This window comes from Dipteris shenzhenensis, chromosome 17, assembly GCF_047967505.1.
Source record: "Dipteris shenzhenensis isolate YYH24624 ecotype China chromosome 17, Dip_SZ_1.0, whole genome shotgun sequence".
Taxonomy (NCBI): Eukaryota; Viridiplantae; Streptophyta; class Polypodiopsida; order Gleicheniales; family Dipteridaceae; genus Dipteris; species Dipteris shenzhenensis.
This window is the reverse complement of record NC_141612.1, coordinates 33686175-33702066: the sequence shown is the minus strand read 5'-3', so window position 1 is coordinate 33702066 and position 15892 is coordinate 33686175. Positions and strand designations below refer to the sequence as shown.

Here is a 15892-nt window from a genome sequence, read left to right as displayed (position 1 = left end):
GATGCCCACATTTTTTACATGAATGGAATCAGAGAAGAACATTAATACCATACCTAATCCAAAAGAAAAAGGCTGGGTATGTAAACTAGAGAGGGAGGGCATAAGCCCCTATAATTAGTAGTAACTAATGCGAAACAAACCAACTCTACAGAGTCTCTATACTTAGCTCACCAAGTCTACAGTCTCTATGTTTGAGCTGGAACATTGCAAGGAAACTCTTGAATTTTGGTTGAATATTGAGTAAACATAATGCAGACTAATTTCAATTCCTATGTACAAAGGAAACAAATGTTCACCTTTCTAGTGCATTCAAAGCTACTGAGAAAAAAAGCCTATGAGCAACACGATGTTATTCAGTATGACCTGCTAAAAGACTCTCCAGTTCACATAAGTAAATTTGAAGATGGAACCTCAAATCAACCCACTTTGCCAGATTTTTAGGTGTTTTTTCGAAACAGCATCAAGATCACCACTTGAAAAGTCAAATTTAGCCTAAAAACAAAACGCAAGTTCCTGTGGACTGAAAAGCTCACCTCAAAACACAGTGGAAACTATGCAATTCTTGCTACTGCTTTTACGCATTCAGTTTTTGACATTGGCGTCTGCATATGGTCACAAAGTAGAAGATTTTCGTTCAAACAAAGCTCACCTCTGGGTCTTTTTGGATGGAAGCCAATCTGATCTGAATACATTTGCACCCTGATCATCATTGTCTGCAAGTCCATGAGAATCAAGTAGCTCCTTGGAAAAGTTTCCTTGTGGTTCTTCCTTGACCAATATGCTGCCAAAACAATGTCAGCGGCCTTTACATCAAAATTCATCCAAACAAAATGTATACAGAATGAAAATCAAATGCACAAGAGTTTTCTGCTTCTGACTGAGTTTAAAGCGAGCTTAAAACCATGCTAGGTAAGTCAAGAGGACCTAGATGTGTGGAGACTCGCTCGCCGCTGATCAGCACTTTTTCTCAAGCTAGCATTGAATCGTGACAAAGGACTTAAACCTGCATTCTTCTCTTCCTGCACATTCAGCATGAAAGGTTTTAACATGTCATACACTGAAAGCTTGCCAGGATGTAAATTCAAGCACGACATGCAGAAAAGGTAAAAAGATCACACTAGCCTGTAGAAAAGATGAGACCAAAGAGACATCTTTGGGGGAAAAATTTACACCATCACGCTTTCTTTCTATGTACTCAATATTTTGTTCAATCTGCCAAAAAGCAGTACAAAGTTAGGTTATAATCCTCTTATTTTATTAGCACAGATTCTCTTTGCATTCACCATTCAAAATTTTACAAAAAGAGTCGCTGCAGTGCTCATGAGCACCTTATTCACAGCTGAGGCTCCCCCTTCCCCCCCTGCATCGAGGCCTTTGGTGCAATCCGGACCGTCGTCAATCCCAATAGAAATCAATCCATGACTAAACTGATTCAATATATTTCTCCAGCACTCATGCATGTGCACACACACACACACACACATGCATGCTTATGTGCACAAATATGGGTCTTTGTGTGTGTGAAAAAACCACACTTTTTCGAAAATGCAAATGTGTGCAATGCATGCAGAATTTGAATGCCGATTGGCCCTCCAATGGGGAAGAGCGCCCTCGTGAGTGTACTTGTTTCTATTTCGACCTACATGCAAAGTGGGAGAGAGATGACGGATGAATGCAACGTGAGATTCACAATGAAAGGGTGATACCCGTTCATTAATGTCCCTTGAGATCACTCAAGTTCCATCTTCCCATTTACACCTACCCTTAGCCTATGACCCATGCATCTACCATTCAATGCACCTTAATGCACCCTTCCCTTCCTATTGCCCCTAGGACCTAGACACGTGTGTGCACATTTTTATTAATAGAATAAGTATCACATGTCCAAATTCGATGCCGTCTGAAGCTGTGGCTCCAGCTCGACTAGTTTTATCTACTCAAATGATCCACCGCCATAACAAATCGGTCGGTGTCCATCATAAATACAAATACATGTTACACCATTGGCGTATAATATATAATAATGTTTTAATGTCTACTAATCACAGATTAGTGATTTCTCTTGTCATGACACTCCCTCCTGCTTGAATGGGTAGAAGTCCTCTTCTGGATCCTCTCTTGTCTCTTTCTCTTGCGTACACTTCTCTTTTACTTCTACATTTGCATCTCCTCTTCATAATCTGCAAATAATCTTCTCCTGGTAGTACACGATCTCTTCTGAATCCGAACTTAAATCTCATCTTCAAGTTCCGGTTCCTCTTGATGCTGAATATTCAAAATGCAAAAGTACCACTGCAGTGCCTCTTCAGTATCTCTTCATGCTCAGAATCCTCTTATGAATACTTAGCTGCTGAAATCTCTTTGCAGTAACCTGCTCAATAAGCTTAAACACATTCTCAAAAAATTGGTCCCAAATGTTTTCATTGAACTAGGCAGACCTTGGCTATGGATGATTTTGCGATGGAGAGCTACTTAGTCTATAGAAACTATAGACCTTCAATCTCTTTTTCCAACTCTTCTATTTCAGCCCTATTTATCTTATCAGACGCTCTACACGGAGGAGAAAATTATTTATTCTCTGTCCATACTCTACAATGAATATACCTACTCTCTATTCAATTCACACATCCATACACCAGTGTTGGCTGAATGGATAGCATTTACTCTTGGTTCTATGTTCATCGTAGAGTCTTGGGATGAGGAGGTAGAAGCCTCACCCTCTTGCTTGGATGCTTTGCCTTTCCCTTTTACAGAATTGGTTTTGACAATTTTGGCTAATAGAGTAGGACATTTATGCCATGGATGCCCTGGCTTATGTTTCTAACATCCAAAACATTTTCCCTCCTTAATTAGCTTTTTCTTCTCATCGTCAGTCATGGAAGGAAATGGTATCCATCCAGGACGTGATTGGCTGTTAACATTTTGTACAATAGCTTTCTCATTTCCTTTGTTGAAGGGTTTACGCGGATTCAATTTCCTCTCGGCTATTTCAGCCAGCTTAGTGAGGTCCTTAAGCGTGGTCGGGTTAAACATTTCAACCTCGTACCTTACTTTTGGGCTTAAGGCTGCTAAATACTTCTTTCTCCTATCTTCCTCACTCTTTTCGAATACTCTAGAGAGAGTTTTCAAAATCTGGCTGTAAAATCTCCATTACTCTCATTATCGAACTGCCTAAACCTCTCCCAACGAAAGGTTAGATTCTCTTCATCGGTGGCATGAAAGTGGCTTTCAGTTGCTCCACGAACTTAGCCCATTCATGAATAGGCTCTGTTTGTGACAAGGACCACCACATTAGAGCATCCGTCTGCAGATGCAATGTGGCAAGAGCAAGCTTCTCTTGCTCGGTCTTGTCTTGATGGGCAAAGTATAGCTCAAAATGACGAATCCAATTGAGGATTTTGTCAGCCTCCCTTGCCCCATCATATTTGGGAAACTCAATTCTCTCTCGCGGTTGGAATTTGGACCTCTTAGAAGGGGCACTCAACTCTTCATCCCCGAAGTTTAAAGTCCTCTTAGTCCCTAATCTTGTCATAATGGACTGCTCAATCATATTGCTAAGCTGAAAAATCAGCTTATCAACAGGAGTCTCCTCTCTTCCTCTTGCACTTGGATTATAATCCATGTGTACTGGGCTTTGAGTTGAAGGCGTGAACTCATCACCTTGTTCTTGGTTGGTCTCATTTCTTCTTTCATTACGAAAGGAGGACTCCCTATCAAGAGGTTCTTGAAGGAGAGACTGCTGTAAATCTATTTGTGGGTTATCATACTCAAGATGTGTATAACTCTCACCTAATCCATCCTCTTCAAGAGGGGGTGAAGGTGTTCTTTCTCTCTCTCCTTGGGGTAATGGAGGAAAAGGAATAAGTTCATTGTTTATGTCCCTTCCCCTTCCATTCTTTCCTTTTAGTAATACAAGAGAGAAAATGTCTTGCTGTAATTTCAAAAAAAAGAGGTTTATTTTACAGCAAAAGTCAAGTGTTGTAGAGTTGGTGGTACTTATCCGACTCCCGCTTCGTTTGTGTTAAGAAGACACTTAAAATGACCTCCTTTCCCTTCTCTTTCAAGCTTTTCTTCTTGTATTTCTGCTGTAAACTGGTACGCTCTGTTTGGGCTACTTGTTTTGGGCGGGTTGGAGCTCTAGATACCGTTATAGGGGGTACTTGATGGGTGGATCACCCCCTTAAAATCTTATTCCGATCCGACTTTCCGTTGGGGAGAATGGGGGTCCCTTTTCCTCATGATTTAAGGATTTTAAGGATACATTCACATTGAGGGGGGGGGGGGGGGGGCAATTCACCTCGTGAGGACACCCCGTTCACCGTTCAAGACCAGAAATTTTCAATCCTTGTATCAGAACCTCGGAGATCGGTCGGTCGTGATCCTCTTCCGCAACTTCTCTTGCGACTTCCGTCGTCCACAACTTTCGCCCTCTTCTCGTCCCGCTCGTGGATCGTCACCGCTCTGATACCAAATGTGCAAATGTGTGCAATGCATGCAGAATTTGAATGCCAATTGGCCCTCCAATGGGGAAGAGCGCCCTCGTGAGAGTACTTGTTTCTATTTCGACCTACATGCAAAGTGGGAGAGAGATGATGGATGAATGCAATGTGGTAGAGAGAATGCAACGTGAGATTCACAATGAAAGGGTGATACCCTTTCATTAATGTCCCTTGAGATCACTCAAGTTCCACCTTCCCATTTACACCTACCCTTAGCCTATGACCCATGCATCTACCATTCAATGCACCTTAATGCACCCTTCCCTTCCTATTGCCCCTAGGACCTAGACACGTGTGTGCACATTTTTATTAATAGAATAAGTATCACATGTCCAAATTTGATGCCGTCTGAAGCTGTGGCTCCAACTGGACTAGTCCTATCTACTCACATGATCCACCGCCATAACACCATTGGCGTATAATATATAATAATGTTTTAATGTCTACTAATGTAAACTACTCGGTGCTTTCTATCAATTCAAACAACGGATTTTGCAGAGGCATTTGAATGAGATGATTGCGAGTTGCCAAACACATATACTTGAACTTAAGAGTTTGCAATTAAGCTGGAATTAAGACTTATACAGCTTAAACACAAAGTGACATCATTGGAGAATGCAATATGATTGAGGGGCCAAGACGGGGCCCCCCCCCTTATCCAGGCTCACTTTATTCTTGAAAATGGAGATTCAAGACCAAGGTGCAATGCACCTTCCAAACTGATGAACCCAGTGAAAACCTAGGACCTAGATACAAGACTCAAGAGCATATGTACAAGGTAGACAACAAAAAGGAGGACTCCAAGCTCAGGTTTCAGCTCTTGGCTTGCCCAATCCACAAGGAAGAAGCCTGCAACAATCACCACTTACATCCAACATTAGAGACAAACACTAGTTTCTAGAAAGATAGTAGAAACAACATGAAATAGTGCTGTAAATGAGATAAACTTGACAATACAGGCTCCCTTCGTGACTTGGCCCTTTTGTAGATGAAGTCCTTGATGCCTCTGAAGCTACCTTGGGTGAGGAGAGTGTGGAAATGGGGCTGGAATGAGAACAGCTTAGAAAAACAGCCTGTAGGCTAGAGAGAGAAAGCTTTTATGGAGTGATAGCTGTAGAGAGAGAGTGCCTATGCTGATCCCAAGGGAGGAGATGTAAGAGAGGAGCTGCTGCTGTTCCAGAGGTGCACAGAAAGGCAGATTTCTGCAAGGGAAATGGGCTGGAACAGTAGAGAGAGAAATTCTGCAGTAGAGAGAGAAAGACTGCAGCAGGAGAGAGAAAGGGGCTGTGGCTGCTCCAGGCTAGGTGAAGGAGAGAGGATGCTGCTGCTGTTCCAGAAGACCTGAGAGGGGGCAGATTTCTGGAGAGGAGGGGCTGGAACTGTAGAGAGAGAATGTGCTGTTGTAGAGAGAGAAAGTGCTGCTGAGGTGAGAGAATGGCCTGTGGAGAAGCTGGCTGCACCCAAGGAGCTGGAGAGGTTCTGCTGCATCATCTAAAAGGAGGGAGAAGAAAAGTGACGAAATTTTCATGTGTGGAATGAAGGGGAGAGGCCTTCTTTTATAGGCTCAGCCCCCCTCCTAGGCCTAGAGTGGAAGGTGGACACTTGTCCCAGATTTTTGGTGGGCTGCAGTCCCAAAGAGGACAGCCCACCACTTGCCCTAAATCTACCAGATTTGGAGCCAAACACTTGGCCTGCATGCCCTGCCACTTGCCATGCATGCTGCCACATGTGTGGGACAGGTGGACTGTCCTGCCAGCTCAGATTCCAAGTGGCAGTCTGCCACGTGTCAGCTGCCACGTCACTCCCAAAAACCCTAAAATTTCAAAGTTGTCAGAATTTAATTCTGATCGCACACACGGGTTCCTAACAGCTTAGACTATCTATTGACGTACTCTAAGGTCATAATTGAGCCATACTGAGCTCATTTGTTTGTCGTCTTATCTTGTATCTCCATTACTCTTGGCATGCTGTCAGGCCCACACCCAAAGCTCAGGGAACATTCTCTTGAATGGTTCCTAGGTCGGTATGCAATCTGTGCATTTGATTGGTCCCATGTTTGGGTACTCAGGTGGGGTGTGGTTTCTAGATGTCCCTCTCAAAGAGAGGCCATCACTCTTGTGGGTCACTAATGCCCATAACCCCAAGCAAGGGGGTCCACCCTCAAATGCTAGACCTAGTCCCCATTGTCCGTAACTGAACAGAAGGAAAACATTTCATTTCTTAATAAGCATACTATTGAAAAACAAAAAGAAATAGTACCAAGCAAGTGGATACATGTTGAAGCAGGATGACAACTAATCACAGATTAGTGATTTCTCTTATCATGACAGTGTGTGTGCAATTGTGTATTCATGCATGCATTCACCTAATATGCATGCATCTGCGAGAACAAGCACGCCCAAACATGTGCACATGTGCATGTGGAAAAGTGTGCTTTCTTGTGTGTGAGATACTTCCCTATAACACAGAATTGCATGCAGGATCGCACATATGTGTGTGCTCTTGCCTGCATGTGCATGTGTACATAAAAGTTCTCCTAAAAATAGTCTTGCTTTCAATGTTCCACACAACTAGATTCTATCTCACAAGGTCTCAAATTTGTCAGGCTGGATCTAGTCTGGTCAGACCTAATAATTCAAACAAGACAATCCTCTCACCAACTACCCAAATCCAAGCTGCAATCTAATGGTTCTACAATTTCCTGCTTCCAGCTTCAGTTCCTCCTTCACCCATAACATAAATATCTTTTAAGAAGGTGATAGGAATACAAAATATACATGATCCACAAGAAGTTTTATCTGACGTCGAAAACGATCAACCCTTGTTTCTTTAAAAAGCTTTCTTAGGCCTATAAGAGGAACCAGGGCCAACTCAGGGAATGCAATTGCGTAGCTCCACTGCACCAGATGCTCTGAGAATTGCTCTAAGGCTGCCGCAACACATTCGTCTTGGAATCCCCGTGTCTTAACAATTGGCTTTGACACCTGCAGTTCATCAAAACAAGTTAGAGAATTCCACTTGTGGCTGTGGAGCTTCATTTTGATTTGCATTGGCATTTGTCATTAACTCCTCCAATCATAGCTATGCTCATCAACCACATTGTGCACAATATGAATGAATAAGCCTCTATGTTTGCAGCTACATTTGTAACTTGCCTAATACTTGAATCTCGTTCCATTACTTGAGCAGCACTTCTTCTAGCTATCCTCGGCATAATCAATGTGTCACACCAAAATTATTTCCATACGCATACATCTCACAATCAATTACCTTCAGTACACAGCCAAAGTCTATAGACTTTCCAACTCCTCCAGTAGGAGGCTTATTCAACTCTTTGAATTGTAGCATATCCAAAAGCAAAGCTGTGACAGGAATGAAAGTATTTGTTGCAGATGCCAACTTGTTAAGCATCTTAACACATTGCAATCTCAAGGGGAAATATCTTGCCGTAGGCACTAGACGTGCTACACCACTAATAATTTGTGCCATGGGATAAGGAAGTGGCTGAAGATCCTTCTTGCCAGAATAAATGCACAGTGCATGTACCCAAAGTTCAAGACAATTAATATACTGCCAGCTATAGACATTTTTGTAAGATTCCTGCAGGAACATATTTTATAAGCACAACTCTCTCTCTCTCTCTCTCTCTCTCTCTCTATCTCTCACAGAGCACATAAAACTATGCCTAGAAGAACTGAAGGCAAGCCAAGGGCAGATCTTGGAGGAATCCAAGAACATGGAGGAGAAAATGACAGCCAAGATGAAAATCTCCACGAAGGCTCAGTCATGTTCACAGGTGATCGAGGGACATAAACCTTGAAAGTCATCCAAGAGACTTCCAAGGAGGTAAAACAAAGCATTGAACCTCGAGACGGTGGGTAAGAGAGAGAAAGCAGTCAGCCTAGTGGAAACAGCCTGAGATCTCATGCGTACGACAGATTGAGAATGCTTGGAGACTTCAGATGGATGAAACAAGGAAGGAAACTGCTTATCATCAAGCTTAAAGAAAAACAAGACATCTTCGTGAAGAGACCAAATCAGAAAGGGATACCTATCTTCACCCGTGAAAATTTTACACGGATGCAGATTGAACAACAAAGCAAGGCAACAGAAGGTGAGGGAGGCAATGAAAAAGGACAAATGGGCCATATACAAAGACATCAGAGTTGACATCAGGAGATTCGGTCAAGGGACCTCGCATGTGGATCTACTTATGGCCATGTGGCACATGATCATTGCCCCCCCTTTTGCATCATTCAATTTGGATCACAGATAGTTAGTTACTCCTCCTCCTTTAGCAGATAAGCAAAAATACATAGCTTAGATGTTTAGAACTACTGGTTGCCCCGCGAACCAATGGCCTTGTGGCACCATAATTTGATGGCCAAGTTATTAGAAATCACTGACCCCCACTTGTGAGCCCCCGATTTGAGGGGACAAGGGGCAGTAGATGATAGGGGGCTGCACAGCATCAAAGGGGCCTGAAAAGGGGCCTGCAAAAGGGCCTGGAAGTAGGGCAGCAAAGGCCCTACACCAAGGGCCCTATATAGGCCTGAAGTCGGCCAGCCAGGGTCGGCTTAAGGCCGACTCCTGGGCAGTGCATTGGACTGCCAAAGGGGGTCAGTGCAGCAGCTGAGTCGACCCCTCCAGTCGGTTCTGAAGCCCTGGACCAGGGCAGTAAAAAGGCCCTCCTACCCCCGCCCCCCCCCCAATTTCCTCATTCACTCCAGCCACTGAAGTCTGCCAAAGACAGCGCCTAGTGGAGTCCATTGAGGAGAGTTTTGCAGCAGATTTTTGCCTCACCTTTGAGGAGAGTTTTGTGCTCACACTGAGCCTCGTTTACCCACAGCTTGTGGGTAAGTATACTCTCTCTCTCTCTCTCTCTCTCTCTCTAAAAGCCTACTATAAATGCCCCGGAGATTTAAAGAGTGGAAAACAAAGGGCAGGCAGGCAATGTCCCACCATCACAACTAATGTGAAATTTTCATTGAACAATCACAGCATTAGTGCAAAGAGGGAAATTGAAGCAGGGGAGCTTTAAGCTAAGCAATCTACGTAACACACACAAGGTAGAATTTCCAAATGTCGTTAGTGCAAAGAATGCAGGTGAAGCTTGAAAGGCACTTCAAGACGGCTTTGAGCTGACCAAAGTATTGCAACTTAAAAGCTAGTGTAAGGAAGACGGGAACTAGGAGGAAGAAAGAAGAGAGAGAGAGAGAGAGAGAGAGAGAGAGAGAGAGAGGGAGGAGGGAGGGGGGGGGGAGAGAGAGAAAAGAGGGGGGGAGGGGAGGGGGGAGAGAAAGAAAGAAAGAAAGAAAGTCTATTAACGTCCACGGGAGACCAAGAGGTCTATGGGACAACACGAAAGCCATCTAGTACATCAACTTAGGGAGGGCGCAGGGCAGCTCTCAAGGAGTGCAAAAGCAGCTCCATTTATTTAGAGAGTACCTATATTGTAGCCTAGATAAAACATACACACATATATATAGTTGGCCTTACATCAGTTTAAGACTGAGAGTCTTTTGGTTTTGATTTAAACTCTCTAATGAGTGCTATCCCATCCCGATAGACTGCCCATTTACCATCCTTCCTGGCAGCCCGAACCTTTGCTAATTCCTTTGCCTTATCCTTCAGTTGAGCCTTGGTGAGTTCCTCGGCTATCCATATCTTCATCCCTTTCAGCTTGTGAGATTGTCGCAGAACTTTTATACGCATGTCTCGTGAGTTGAACGTAATGATAGCATGGCCATTACGTTGACCGATATGAACTACTCGAGCTTCACCGTCATCATCTAGGTTGTCAGGATTGTCATCGGCATCTGCTGTCCAATCAACAGTAGGCATGGCTGTTTGGACATGTGCTAAGGTATCACTAAAAGATTCATCTTCTTTATACCATCCAACTGGAAGCCCCCCAATTCTGATTTTCAAAGCATTATCCTTTCTAGCTGCATGTTCTTTAATCTCTTCCTGAATATCAGCTTTGTTGACCTTTGCATCAAACTCCACAGTCACTTCTTGCTTGGCTGTCTGCATTTCAATATGAACTAGATTCTTGACTGCAGAGACTAGTTGGGGGGTAAGGGGGGAAGCATTGCATGACTTTATAACCTTGTCAATGACTTCCTTCTTACCAGGTCCTTCCAAGACTTGAATTCTAGCTATGGCATCCGTTAGCTGCATCCTCAGCTCTCTCACTTGATCCTGTAGGAAGTAAATTTGTTCATGATATCCAAGAAAGGTCGATCAAAAAGGCCACCTCGTTCATATATATGTGCATACGGGGAAGGCGTCCTAGCTGCCACTGTGGAGTATTTGGCTTTGTTACTGGAGGCTGCTGAAGTGCAAGGGGTTTTTGAAGAGGAGGAAGGTAGGCTGGGCCATGCTTTGCTGGCCATATCTCCTGTTACCCCCTGGAGAGAAAGAAAGAAAGAGAGCAACACACACACACACACAGAGAGTAGGGGAAAGAAGGCAAAAAGAGAAAGAAAGAAAGATATATTAACGTCCTCGGAAGACCTCGCGGGTCTATGGGACAAAATACACACACCACAAAACTACAACATCAGTTAGAGACTGAGAGTCTGTGGGGGAGTACAACTCAGCCCCAGATTATTACAATAGCATAACATAACTACATTCAGGTATTCTGTAAGAGTGATCTGAATAACATCAATTTAAGACTGAGAGTCTTTGGGTTTAGGTTTGAAATCTCTTATCAGTGCTTGCCCATCTCGGTAGACCACCCATTTACCTTCCTTCCTTGCCTCTTTCACTTTGATGAGTTCATTTGCCCATTGTTTGAGTTGGGTCATAGTGAGCTCTTCAGATATCCAAATCCTAGTACCTTTCAGCTTGTTGGTTTGTCTAAGGATCTTGACCCTTGAGCTTTTTTCTTTGAAGTAAATATGTGCATGGTTACCCTTTCGAGTGATGAAGCTTATGTCATTCTCATCCCAATCGACTTGTGGTACTGCCTTCTTAAGTTGAATGATCTTGCTCTCATCAATGTGTTCCTCTTCCTCTTCCATTCCAAAACAGCTAAGACAGCTATCTTGCTATCCTCCAATGCGTAAAATCTTATTGTTACTTACTATGTTTAGCTGCTCTCTTACCTCAATATAGAGATCACATTTGTCGATCTTGTTGTGTATTGCTGCTGTAATTTCCTGTCCCATGGATTTGAGCTGAGTGTTTGTTGGGGTAAAGGCACATTGCCACCCTTTTATTAAAGATATGACATCTATGACTGTCTTAAGACAGTCATAGGGTGAAAGCCTAATCCTAATAAAACCTATGAGTTTGTGGTGTGGCTCAACACTTTACACCCACACTTTTGTGTCTCCCCCTCTCTCTCTCTGTCTCCTTCGTTCCACTCCCTCATTCTTTCCCTCTCAACTGGTATCAGAGCCTTCACCTCTCCCTCTCCACTCCTGACTACCCCTCCCTCTCCCCTCGGGCCTCGTGCCCTCAGCAACGGCAACAACGAGCTCGACAGCGCACGCGGGTAGAGCTGGGCAGTGCGCAGGCGACGCGCGCACGGCAGCGCGCGTAGGCAGCACGGGCAGCGCGCACAGGCAGCGCAGGCAGAGCGGGGCAGCGCGGGGCAGCTCACACACGCAACAGCAGCTAGCTGCGCACCGCACAGCACAGGCTGCTACAGCCGTCGTACGGTCGGGTACGGACGTCCGTACCGCCATATGGACACCGTACAGGCGGCCGTACTGTACGGACGCCGCCATACGGTCACTGCGTCACGGAGGAACAGGCCGATTTCTTTTTGGGATTTGTGCTCTCACAGACACAGGGTACAGCAGGTACCCTGCACAGGTACAACAGGTACCCTTCACAGATACAGCAGGTACAAGCAGCACTTTTTTTTTTGGGCAGAAGGAAACAGATAGAGCACTCTGCTCTTCATTCCCGGTTGTTCAGTTCTCAAAACTGTGTTGAAGGTACAGCAAGTACCCTCGTGTCCCTCGTGCTTGAGGTGACTAGTACCACACTGTGTGGTGGTTGCACAGTTATCTTGTTTCGGGAAGGTCAAATGCCTTGATTTTGCAGAGGGCTTTTATGCTTTTGCTGAGTGCAAATCTCAGCTTTTGGGTGACAATTTCAAAGGGCTTTTGCCTGGCAGTTTATGCAGTGTATGCCTTGAGGCAGTGTGGAGCCAGGGTGCTCACATTGGTCTTTTTTCCGCAGTGTATTCAGTGACATTTCTTGCAGGTCACATTCTGTGTACGACACCTTGAAAAATCTCAGTTGAGCCACGCTTGGCCAGGGCGCATCGAGTTTACTCGGTCCCTATTGACAGTGCTCAAAAGATTTTCTCTTCAGTGTTTGTACGTTGGGATCTGTGTTGTTACTGTGTACACACGGCCGTTTATGCATTACATTGTCAGGTGAAAGTGCCAGGAGAGCGCTGTATTTTGTATGCTACCTCAGTGTTGAGGTGTTTTTCACTTGGTACAGGTGTCAAATCAAGGGGCTTTTGCCCAGATTTTGCTTGTGAGCACTTGAGTTACTGCTTGAGACCTTCAGATGCCTTTTATCCCCTTGGCAGAAGGGTGATTGCTTGGGATTTGTCCCATTCTTTGTTGCAGGTTTGTGACAGGCTAAGGTGTTTGGAGCCTCTTTTCAGTGAACAAAACAGTGTATGACAAGTGGTTTATGCATATAAAATCAGTGCAATACCTCATCTGAGATGGGAGAAGTGTCCAGGACAGCAGTGTTTTGTGCTTCGTCAGCTGATGATGCACTAATAAAGCACTTGTGGAACAGCTGCAGCATTCTGAAGTTACTGTTTTATGCCTATTTGAGCACGGTACAGTGTGTCAGAAGGTACAGTGACTGGAGGGAAAATTTTCTGTTTTGCTGCAGATTTTTTGACAGTAAAAACAGCACTATTGTGAGTGCTCCTGGCTCTTGATAGAGCAGGTTTTTCTGAGAAATCAGAATTTTATTTAGTCATTTTTTGACTTACAGGGAGTCAGGTACTTTCCTTATCTGATATGGCATCAGGGGGAAGTGAATCATCAATTCTGAACATAAAAAAATTGGAAGGGGCACACAATTATGCATTATGGGCAGAACAGTGTTTGAATGTACTTCTACTAAAGAAGATTTCTAAGCCCATAAGGGTGAAGGGTGTCAAGCCATCTGGGATGTCAGATGATGAGTGGGAGGAGCTTGATTTGTCCGCTAGGGCTGCTATCATGCTTACTCTCAGTGATTCTCTTGTGTTCAATGTTCAGGCTGAAAAGACCTCTTATGGCCTATGGCAGAGGCTAGCAGAGTTGTATGCCCAAAAGAGTTCAGCCAGTAAGGTTTATTGGTTGAAAAAGCTTGTAGACCTTCGCATGAAGGAAGGTACAGCTATGACCTCACACCTGAGTGAGTTCAATGCCATCTTTACACAGCTTATTGCACAGGGATTGAACCTTGATGAAGAGTTCAAGGCTACTTTCTTGTTGTGTACCCTCCCTGAGAGTTGGGACACTTTCAAGACCACCCTGTCTAATTCAAATGTCACTCTTATGTATGCTGATGTGGAGAGTTCTCTCCTTATGGAGGAGATGAGCAGGAAGAATAATGCGGGCAGCAAGTCTTCAAATGCTTTGCAGGTACAGGAAAGAGGCAGGACTCAGCAGAAGGGGAGATCTGCTGGAAAGTCCAAATCCCACAGTCAGTCCTGAGGCAAAAAGGATATTGAATGCTTTTACTGTGGCAAGAAGGGACATGTGAGATCTAAGTGCTTCAAGTTTATACGGGATCAGAAAGCCAAGAAGGCTGAGACAAAGGATGCAGGCAGTGGAAGCAAAGGCAAAGGCAAGGCCAAGGCAGATGACTTGGATGCAATGAATGTTGCAGTTGGCAGTATACAGATAGTATTCCCTGATGGACGCACATTTATGCTTGATGGTGTTCGCCATGTGCCGCAAATCAAGAAAAATCTGATTAGCACTGGCTTGTTGGATGACAGTGGTTACCACACCACATTTGGGGATTCCAAATGGGTGATTACTGATGGCCAGGTTGTAGTGGCTGAGGGTTATAAGAGTGATACCTTGTACCCTCTTTATGTTTCCAATGTAGGTAATCATGTTGTTGCCATAACCGAGCTGCCAAAGGTTTCATTGTGGCATAGCCGGTTGGGACACATGTCCGTTAAAGGAATGCAAGAATTGTCACGTTTGGGTTATCTGCCGTCTCTTTCATTTTCAGATTTGCCTACTTGTGATCATTGCATATTTGGCAAGCATTCTATGACTCCTCATAAGAGGAGAACTCCCCAAAATAGAGCACCGCTTGATCTAGTGCACACTGATTTGTGTGAGATGCCACAGCTATCACTAGGGGGTGCAAAGTATTTCATTACTTTTATTGATGATGCCACACGCAAAGTGTGGGTCTATTTCTTGAAGCATAAAAGCGATGCCTTAGATGCTTTCAAGAAGTTTGTTGCTCAGGTTGAGAATCGGACAGGTCGCAGGCTGAAATGCCTCAGATCCGATAATGGGGGTGTGTATGTGTCACATGCTTTTGTACAGTTTTGCAAAGCTAAGGGCATTAAACAGGAACTCACAGCCCCTCATAATGCATCTCAAAATGGTGTGAGTGAGCGGATGAATCGAACTATTCAGGAGAAGGTTCGATGTATGTTGTCTTATGCTGCATTGCCCCATGGCTTTTGGGCAGAAGCCGTGCAAACAGCAGTTCACATAATTAACAGGTCGCCGAACAAGGCTTTGGAGTTGAAAGTGCCAGAGGAGGTGTGGTCTGGCAAGCCACCTTCATATAAGCACTTACGTGTGTTTGGCTGCGAGTGCTTTGCTCATATACGCAAAGAACTGCGCACCAAACTGGAGCCAAAGTCTTCCAAATGCATCTTTATGGGTTATGGTGACGAAGGTGAAATGGGGTACAGGTTATGGGATCCCGTCAAACGGAAGATTATACGCAGCAATGATGTCATCTTTAAAGAGGATAGTGTACACAAAGAACCCGTGCAACCTGTGGAATACAGGAGGGTTGTTTATGATGATGTCGGACAGCAAAGAATGCCCATTAATATGCAGCAGCAGGCTGCTGTAGATAACCCTGTTCAAGAGGGTATACAGGCTGAAAATCAGCCAGACAATTTTGCCAATGATGCACCACTGGATATGCCAGCAAATGGGGCTGTAGAACAGCCAAATATGGTGGTACAGCCACCCGTCATGCATGACGAACAGGCTAGACAGCAGCCTAATCCTGAACATTTTGTTAGGAGGAGCACCTGTGTACAACGGCCTCCTGACAGGTTTGTTCCAGGAGCCAATAATGTGGCTGATTTTATCATGCTGACAGATTGTGGTGAGCCTTCCAGCTTCAAGGAAGCTATGGGAAGAACA

The 15892-nt window shown here is 44.4% G+C and overlaps 1 protein-coding gene across 1 annotated transcript in view; it reads right to left on the bottom strand.

The window, feature by feature from the left end:
- The window catches only part of LOC147892012 (Noc2p family), a 43337-nt gene that overhangs the window by 684 nt on the left and 26761 nt on the right, over positions 1-15892 (bottom strand). The window contains exons 9-13 of the mRNA XM_087388121.1: positions 7770-8099; positions 7277-7483; positions 1119-1212; positions 925-1015; positions 650-781 (exon numbers count right to left, since the gene is read on the bottom strand). Coding sequence (XP_087244247.1) covers positions 650-781; positions 925-1015; positions 1119-1212; positions 7277-7483; positions 7770-8099 — 854 coding nt within the window. The remainder of the gene's footprint in view (positions 1-649; positions 782-924; positions 1016-1118; positions 1213-7276; positions 7484-7769; positions 8100-15892) is intronic.